At 37.1% G+C, this 9,266-nt stretch overlaps 1 protein-coding gene across 1 annotated transcript; it reads right to left on the reverse strand.

Annotated features, from left to right (window-relative positions):
• Positions 1 to 804: 804 nt before the first annotated feature.
• slc5a11 (solute carrier family 5 member 11) lies at positions 805 to 9,166 on the reverse strand. The gene is made up of 17 exons (XM_057345771.1): positions 9,120 to 9,166; positions 8,962 to 9,014; positions 8,405 to 8,576; positions 6,901 to 6,972; positions 6,607 to 6,711; positions 6,338 to 6,397; positions 6,113 to 6,217; positions 5,590 to 5,695; positions 5,434 to 5,514; positions 5,156 to 5,361; positions 4,933 to 5,068; positions 4,737 to 4,844; positions 4,442 to 4,592; positions 2,986 to 3,154; positions 2,697 to 2,912; positions 2,444 to 2,582; positions 805 to 1,101 (listed from the first exon to the last, which is right to left on the reverse strand). Exons 3-17 carry the CDS (start codon positions 8,537 to 8,539, stop codon positions 878 to 880), a joined length of 2,013 nt encoding a protein of 670 aa, XP_057201754.1. The 5' UTR covers positions 8,540 to 8,576; positions 8,962 to 9,014; positions 9,120 to 9,166; the 3' UTR covers positions 805 to 877.
• Between the last annotated feature and the right edge of the window lie 100 nt (positions 9,167 to 9,266).

Raw genomic sequence — 9,266 nt, forward strand, 5'->3', positions numbered from 1 at the left:
CACTTTCAGAGTGATTTTGTTCCAGCTAATGAACGATAAAACATTGACGGCCAATCAAAATCCATTCAACTTTAATATGCATTTAATATGTGAAACTGCAGCATGCAAGCTTAGAATAAACATACCATTATCATCTGTTGGCTTTTTATCTATCCATAATAAACGGATATAAACATAAACCTTTAACTGTATCGTCTGGAAAAAGACCAAATATATTGCTTTTAAAGTTTATAAATGTATTCTTCACGAGTTACGCCATGCGAAAAGAGCACTGACAACTTCAATGTGAACACAAAGGTTTAAAGAGCCACTGAGCTCAGGAAACATGCAGCTAGAAAGCCCAAAGTCATTTGTCTCTCTGTGTATCTATTTCTGTGCATATGTTACCTCTACTTAAGTGTACATATTGATTTCTGTTTTTCTTGTGCACAAATCCTGTTCTTTTCAACACAGACGCTTTTTTATAATTCTATATCTAATAAAATGCTAAACGATTATAGAAACATTATGGAGTCAGTTCTAAAAGAAAATTGTATTTATCGCAGCAATAAGTTACCACTTGGAATGAACAAAACCGATGAACAGTGTCAGTTGCATTTTAACATCACAGTACCGAAACAGTAATTTATCAAAAAAGTACAAACTGATTGTTGATAAATAAATATGTAAATCTGTGATGGTGACTTTCACAAAACTTGTCAAGAGCATTGCTTTAAAAATCCAAAAGGATTTAATGGCCATTTTCCTTAAAGATATGTACAAATATTGTATTGAATATTTTGCAGAAAATCGTATCTTCTTAAACCAGCTCTGTTTTTTTCATGAGCTGCACAGGGTTTGATGAGATTCACTTCCATACGTGATCAAAAACATGAGGCTAGGCCCAGTAAGCAATGAGAAACACAGCCACAGACAGACAGACGATCAGGTTTGCGTTTAACAGGTGACTCATGCAGGGGTCTTCATTGAGCGAGCACACCGGCGTGTCTGGAGGAGGGCTTGTGGGTTTCTCTCCCTTTTCCTTCTCCATTCCACAGATCCATAACAAAGCAGATTTCAGCTTCGATGAACTCTTCTCATCGGGCTCAGTACCGCAGAAGTCTGCTGAGAAAAACTGTGCTCAGAATTACACAGAAAACTCAATTCTGACCTGCATGAATATGCATGTGCAAGGCTTTGGGTTCTAGGGTCAGTGACCCAGATATGTGATTGCATTAGACAACCAAAATATCAGAATAAGTGAAAGTTAAAAACGGCAGTCCTGAAACAAATTGTTTCACAAAAAGAAATGTTTTTCAAGTCCAAAACAATAGATGTAGTGTTCAAAACAAAGTATTGTGCTCTACTTTAACTCAACTAGTTATGTGATGAACTGCACCTGTGGTTATTCTGCTGGCACACCTGTGCGAACTTAAATATATCCAGCAAGTCACCTTGATAACAGATGGTTCAAAAAATGATCATAAAAACGACTCCGAAAGGGCCACTTTTGTCTAAGGTAATGACTTTCAGATATTTTTAGCGTGAATTTAATGTCCAGATACTTAAAGGGACCGTTTACCCAAAAATGAAAATTCTGGAAGAATGCTTGTAACCGAACGGTTTTTGGCCACCATTGACTAGAAGGAAAAATGACAATGGTCGTCAAAAGTGCCCCGGAACTGTTTGCTTTTCTACATTCTTCAAAATATCTTCTCTTGTGTTCAACAGAACAAAGGCATTTTTCCACTATGGTAGTCAATGTTGGCAAAGAACTGTTTGGTTACAAGCATTGTTTCAAATATCTTTCCGTGTTAATCAGAACAAAGACATTTATACAGATTTGGAACAACTTGAGGGTAGTAAATGAAGACAGAAGTTTCATTTTTGGGTGAACTGTTCCTTTAAATACCCTGTATGCCTAAATATCATGTCTTCATTTGAATCAGATATCACATTTTTCCTTTTTAAAAGCAGTTTGTCTCCATCTGCTGGATATCTGGACTATAATATAAACTGCCTAGAAATACAAACTGACTAAAAATATAAATAAATTGTAGAAATAAAGATAATGAATATAGTCGAGATAAACTGCAAAACCTACAGGTTAACCTAATGCATGCTGAGAATGATCACTGGCCTAACAAAAAATAAACATTCTTCAAGTTCATTTAATCAAGTTTATCAACCAAAGTTTAAATATATCTTTAAGTGTACTTCATGTATTGAGTACTAGTATACTTGCAAGTGTACTAAAGTGGTAAATTTCTATTTTTTAAAAGTGTACTTTTAAGTCAAATAAACTAGGAGTACAGCCATTTCACAATGATGTGTTTCTGAAAAGTAGGTACACGGGTAGACTGAAAGAATAATTTCTTATTTTAAGTTTAAAACAAGTATACTGCTGTAATAGCACACTTCTTTTTGTAAGGGTGAATTTGTCCAAAATCATGTGAGAAAGTACCGTCTTTTGTTTTGTGGGCATCGGTTTCCATCTCTTTTGTGTACTGTGTGTCTGTCTCGATTGTGTAGAGATCTGTAATGGCAACCTCGTCAGTCATCTTCACTGGATCAAAACGTGTGTACCACGTCAATCGACTGATCTGCAAAATTACGAAACCCTGAGGTTTTAATGCAACACATATCACCGTACAATCGCAAAACCCCAAAAAAATGTGAACCTCATGCATGTTTATGTGTAGTGTGTGTTCTTTCACCTGCTCAGGTTTGGGCTCCTCTGTAGCCAAACTAATACAAACCACCACGATGAGTGTGAAGACAGTGAGAATGATGGAGAAATACAAATAGTGAACATATTTGACGATGTCGGGTCTGGTGTCGCTCTCGTAGCAGACTGGTGTGGGGTACACAAAGTCCAAAATCATCCGTATGCATCCCACCAATATGCCCAGTATCAGCCCCCAGAACGCCCCCTAAACCACCACAAATACATTGTGTTCAAAAGTTCAAACATATTCACTGTATGAATAGTCTCTTGTCCTCTACCTTCTCATTAGCACGTTTCCAGAAGCATCCACTGAGGAAGACCACAGATACTGGAGGCTGCAGGTACATGCTGATGGACTGAATGTAGATGAAGAGCTGTCCACCCTGACTGGCCTGAACCAGCGGAATCCACAGCACTGACACCACCACTAACACCAACACGAATACTCTTTCACATAAAAAAACAGACGTTAGATTTCACTCACTTCTAAGCAGTGTTGGGTAAGTTACTCTGAAAAAATAATTAATTACTAGTTACTAATTACACATTCGATAATGTAATTAGATTACTGTACAAGTTGCTCTCTTCAAAAAGTATTTAATTACTTATTACTAATTACTTTCTATATTCTACATCAACCTTGATTAGTTAAGTGATTCAAGGATAGACATGAAACGGCTCTTTTAATTCATTCAAATAAATAATATAAAACTACATAAAGTATTATTATTAATTACAAAGGTGAGAATTATACATTAAAGCACGGATTTTGAAGTTAGGCTTTGAATTTTGATGTCAATTCCTCTTCTGCACACACACATATATTAAACAAAGTATTTAGTTTAATTACATCAGAAGTAACTGTAATTAAATTACAGGAAAAATAAGAGTAATCCCTTACTTTACTTTTTCAAGGGAAAAGTAATTAAATTATAGTAACTAATTACTTAGTAACTAGTTACACCCAACACTGCTTCTAAGGATACAATTTGCTCCTTAAGTGTACTTGTACACTGTAAAAAACATCATTTTCTGTCATTTTTATAGATTTTCCCACTAACTGAATTTTACAGTTTCTTTTACAGATTTATATGCATTTTTGAAATACGATCAAAAAATGTACAATTACAGAAAAGAATGCAAATTTACAAGAAAAACGCAACACATTCTCACTCCCGACTCGTCAAAGGGGTACCCTGCGCGTTAAAAAAAAAACAAAGGGAAAAAAACAAAGAAAAAAAAAAAAAAAAAAAGGAAAAAAAAAAGGATAGAAAAAAAAACAATTTAAATGGAAAAAAAAAATAATTTAAAAATTAATTAAAGAAACCCAAAATACAAAAAAATTAAAATTTTTTATACAAGATTTAATTTTTTACAGTTTATTTTTGAAATACAGTCAAAAACTGTAAAATTACAGGAAAAGAGAGCAAATTTACAAGAAAAAACAGGGAAAACTATTTATTATTTATACTTGTATCCTGTAATTTTTCAGGAAAAACGTATTTTACGGCAAATTTCAGTTTTTTTACAGTGTATGTACACAAACCATCACACTTTTACAGAAGTTGAAACAGCCCAGCTTAACAACTGGGTAACTTTGGCCCAGGTTTTTTCATTTATGGGAGGACAAAACGCTAATCGACACTTTATGCAGAACAGCTACTAAACGAGTGCGAAACATTTTTAGATGTGCAAAAGTTCGACTTCCTGTGAATGATCTTGTGCATGACTTACCTGCCCACGATCATGAGCTCCCACTCAGAAGCAGATCTCCGGACGTACCTCCACAGATCCATGGTGAAGATAGTGCTGGAACTGTTGAATATAGAGGTCAAGGAGGACATGAGAGCGGCCAGCATGACGGCCATCATCAAACCCCTCAGACCTGCAACAACACCCAGGAACCGAATCAGCACATCACCCCACAGCTCATTAAAACAGCAGCGGTGAAAGAACAAGACTGGAGACTGAAGGATTGTGGGATGAAATTACATTTGGGCGAATCGTTCTCAGGGAAGTACATCTATACCTGCAGGAAGAAGTTCCATGACTAGTTTGGCATAAGCGATGTCAGAGCAGCCCACCGGGTTCCCACACACCTGCTTACACACGTCAGGGTCTGCACAACCCACCTCATCTAGATGACACGAAAAAACAAGAAATTTTGATTTCATGGTCACTTTAACATTGACGTTCTTCAAGTGTGTTCGCTTCGGCGGGGTCACCTGGATAAAGGATCCTGCTTATCATGCCAGGGAGGACCATCATGAAGAAGGGCAGAACTTTGAGGTAAGCAGCCAGCAAAGATCCTCCTTTAGCATGAAGAATGTTTTTAGAAGCCAGCGAGCGCTGGACTATAACCTGGACACAGTGACAACAACACAACATCACGTGTTTATCGAATTAATTATATTTCGCGTCATTAAGTACAGTGTTGCTCTCCTTCACCTGGTCAGAACACCAGTACCACATGGAGGGCACAGACATGCCCAGAATGACCCCCGGCCAGGGGAGGTCAGAGGTCACGGGGTGACGGAAAATATGAAAGGCGTCTTCTCGAGGAATCCCGCAGGTAGTGTTGGGGACTCGGACGGAGGGTATGGCCTGAGGATACCTGTCCAGAACCGCTTGAATTCCTCCTACCTCCGAAAAACCTTCACAGTAACAGAAAACATGAAATCCAGTTGCTTCTATTTTTATTTCTTCTATGCATCATAGTAACTTACTGAAGCCCATGAGGATCAAGGCTCCTATTACCATGATGACAGTCTGAACTGCATCAGTGTAGATCACAGCTGCCAGACCACCTGCAACCCCATTATATCCGTCATGAGACGGCACAACAGAGTATTTCAAGCATATTAAGAGTAAAATATCCAGACCCGCTATGGTGTAGAGGGCTGTGATGCCCAGAAGCAAAACCACGGCGAGGTAGATGTTCCACTGGAAAGCCTGCTGGATGAACACGGCTCCTGCATACATGTCCACCTTCACAGAGAATGAGAAAAATCAAAATGATTATACGTTTTATGAAGTTATTATTTATGTGTGTAGGTAAATTGATCGTTTTTGTTTCATTCTCTGAACTACCAACAATATTTCTTCCAAATGTCAAAAAGATATTGTTTCTATTTGCATTTATTTGCAGAAAATGAAAACTGGAGAAACAGGTCGAAATAACAGAAAAGATGCTCTGTATTTTCTTTCAGACCTCAAATACTGCAAAGAAAACAGGTTCATATTCACTTTTAAGAAATACAACAGTAATATTTGTACATGTATTTAGAAAAAGTTAAAAATATATATTTTTTTCATGTGATGACCTTGATTTTTATCACAGTTTTCATGTGTCTTGTCATCGTTTTTTCGTGACTGTATTTTGTTGATTTCATATATTGCACTTACTGATATTTTGGTGAAGATGTAAATAAAAAGATATAAAACACAAAGGAATAACGGTATTCTTTTGCCTCCAAATCTTTTCTGTAAATACTCCGGCATTGTTGTGACCTGTGAAATAATACAACAATCTGAATCAGCATGATTTACTTGTGCAGAAAACTCAACTTTGTGCAGCACAGGTTATAAAAGAGAAAACATTATTTTTTTTTAGAATTAAATACGTCTCACCCTTGATGCAATGTAGATGGGCAAAAATAGCCAGCCCAAAAGCAACACCATGATCATTCCCTACATAAAATATAACCAAGAATAAGTTAATTTCATAAACATTAACCACATTACAATAGAAGGCTACTTAAACTTTACCAAAACTTTACAAACTTTAAACTTCACGTCTTTGCCATTAACCGTAATCTGCTTCGGCATGTTATTTTATAATCTTGGACTTCTTTCGAGAACAAGGAAGAAATGTTCAAATGTAAAAGTGCTGTGCTCACGTTCCATTCATAAGCAGTGGCACCAATACCAGCTGCTGCCCCTGAGCCTGCCAGTCCAATGAAGTGACCGCTGCCAACATTACTGGCAAAAAGTGACGCGCCCACCTGCCCAAACATATGCAAATCAGGAGAAAATGCGCTTCTTCGTTAAAAACATCATGTTGCAAAACAGTAAATGGACCTAAAATTCCCTTCTTTTTTCTTTAAGCAAACTATAATTTTGCATGCATTTCTTTTGATTTTGGGATGACGTTTTTGATATGGTTTTGACAGATTTTTGTAAGATTCACCCACCGGCCACCAGGTCATGTTTTTGCCTGCCAGAAAGTACCCGTCTACTGTGCTCCTTTTGGTCTTCCACATTGACTGTTGAGAGAGCAAAAGATTTTGAATGTGTCAGATGCAGTATAGCCAAATATGGGACACGTTCCGATAACATATACATGAGACTGGGGCTAGTTGTCACACTTAACTCCAGTCTTGGCCACAAAACAGCTACTGAAAATACTTCAACATTTATCACACTATAAAATGTATCTGTGCCATTACACAGAATGATACAGACTTAGCAAACTGCATGAAACAAAGAAAATCATTAAAAACAACACATTTGGTTAAGGACAACACATTAATGTGTTTCTTGTCCTTAAAGGGGTCATACGACGCGGCTAAAACAAATATTATGGTTTGTTTTAGATGTAGTGTAATGTGTATACACGATTTAAGGTTCAAAAACGCGTTTCAGAGAGGCGGGGCAAAGAGGAGATACAAACATGAACGGTAGGCTATGTGGAAAATGCTGCGCAGATTTTTTTACAAAGCTCATCGCTCTGAAAAGCAAGGTGTGCTATGATTGGCCAGTTTGGTCGAATACTGCAAGCGTGTGACGGAAATGTATGTAATGCCTCGTATAGATTTGGGCAGGCATAGTCAAATCATACCACAAACTGACGTAGATTTGTGGGAGTGTGGTTATACAAGGCGTTTCGGGCAGGTCTGGGTGAGCATTCGCTTTTAGATAGAATGCATATTTTGTTCCGACACTTTTTTGCAATTTTACGTGTCTAATACATGCATGGGCAACTTATAACACACCAAAAACACAGAAAACACGTATACACGCCATATGACCCCTTTAACTGAACACATCTCTGTGTTATTTATTACAATGAGAGAAAGAGTATACTTGAATCACCCTATATACACCTATACATGATCTGAAAAAGACATTCCATGATATACTGTAGTTGTGCATAGTAGCGTTGTTAACCACCACGCAAATGCGTAGGGCCCCGCAAGCTTAGGGCCCCCTAGTGGCTACAAGCTGTAAAATCATTTGATATACGCAATGAAGCGCACGTACAAATGCGGTGCTCAAAAACGAAAGAAAGCAAAAGAAAAGAAATCTAATACTAATTTTACGAAAATCGCAAACAAAATGCTATGAAAAGAAGCAGGAAAAGAATAATCTTGCACCTTTTACTTTCTTATACTGTAGCTAAAAGCATTCTGTATTATTCTGAATAAAACAAAGGACACTTTTTCATCCCAAAACCGACAAGGTTTATTCTTATAACAAACTGTAGAGAATTTTGTGCTGTTATGTGGTTCAACATAAAATAAATCCAGTTTATATTTGTATGTATATATGTCTACATATGTATAATTCCGTGTACTCAATACTGCTGTGCAATTCAAACCAAAGTGTTGTGGGGGGCCTCAGGTCTTGACTTTGCTTAGGTCCCCCAAAATGGTAAACACGCCCCTGGTTGTGCATCCTGTGATGAAAAAAGCTTACCCATAATCCCACAGCCAGGATCAAGATGAAGTAGATGACCAGCACCACTATATCCGTGGTGACCAGGGTGTTCGTTGGTGATGTGTCTTTAGCGGACGGGGAAGGAGAAGCATGGGGAAGCTTGGTGGCACCCATGAGGTCAAAGGTCAATGAGTTTCTCAAGTGTGTGTCACTTTAAAACAAAAGCGCAGACACATGCACACACTTTGACAAGCTGGATGTAATAACATCAGTAGATGTGACTTTACACCTTCGGTGATTATATATTATCTAACATTTTTCCAAGAATTATGTTAAGATAAATTATGTTAAGAATGTATTCATCATATATTCATATTGAAACACATGGAACGTGTTTCCTAACAGGAACTAAATCTGATAAAAGGAACAGTTGGTAATGAGGATTTACTACAAAAAAATTATAAAACAAATATATAAATAAGTTGATTTATATAGCATGTTATACAATTTGCACAGTTGCAAAGCAGCTGCACAGAAAACATGTAAAACAGACAATAAATAAAAAAAATAGGGAAAGAAATAAAAAATGAACTTACAAACATGCAACTTTATAAGTCTGCACGATATCAACACCTAAGGTGCTCCGAATCTGAAAAATCATACCGTTACTAACTGCTTTTTCAGTCTGAAAAATAATTCAAAACTGTGCACAAAGATATCATGGAGTAAGAGCAAATAAAAGTAATAGACTCACCTGAATAATGAGTCAGATAGACAAGTCTTCATCTGAGCCCGGTGTCCATTCAAACGGAGTCTTCAGTGACAGAATCCTTCAGTACTTTGGGCACGTTCCCTTTCTGATCGAAAAGATCAAACTCCACTTGCTCTTTATGTAAGACGA

Source organism: Triplophysa rosa, linkage group LG11 (assembly GCF_024868665.1).
Source record: "Triplophysa rosa linkage group LG11, Trosa_1v2, whole genome shotgun sequence".
In the NCBI taxonomy this organism is placed as follows: domain Eukaryota; kingdom Metazoa; phylum Chordata; class Actinopteri; order Cypriniformes; family Nemacheilidae; genus Triplophysa; species Triplophysa rosa.

Coding starts and splice junctions, on each gene's coding strand:
- slc5a11 (XM_057345771.1), bottom strand. CDS start 8,539: ATGGGTGCCACCAAGCTTCCCCATGCTTCTCCTTCCCCGTCCGCTAAA. Junction 4,845..4,932: donor AAGCAGGATCCTTTATCCAG/GTGACCCCGCCG, acceptor CGTGTCATCTAG/ATGAGGTGGGTTGTGCAGAC. Junction 4,593..4,736: donor CATGGAACTTCTTCCTGCAG/GTATAGATGTAC, acceptor GTGTTGTTGCAG/GTCTGAGGGGTTTGATGATG.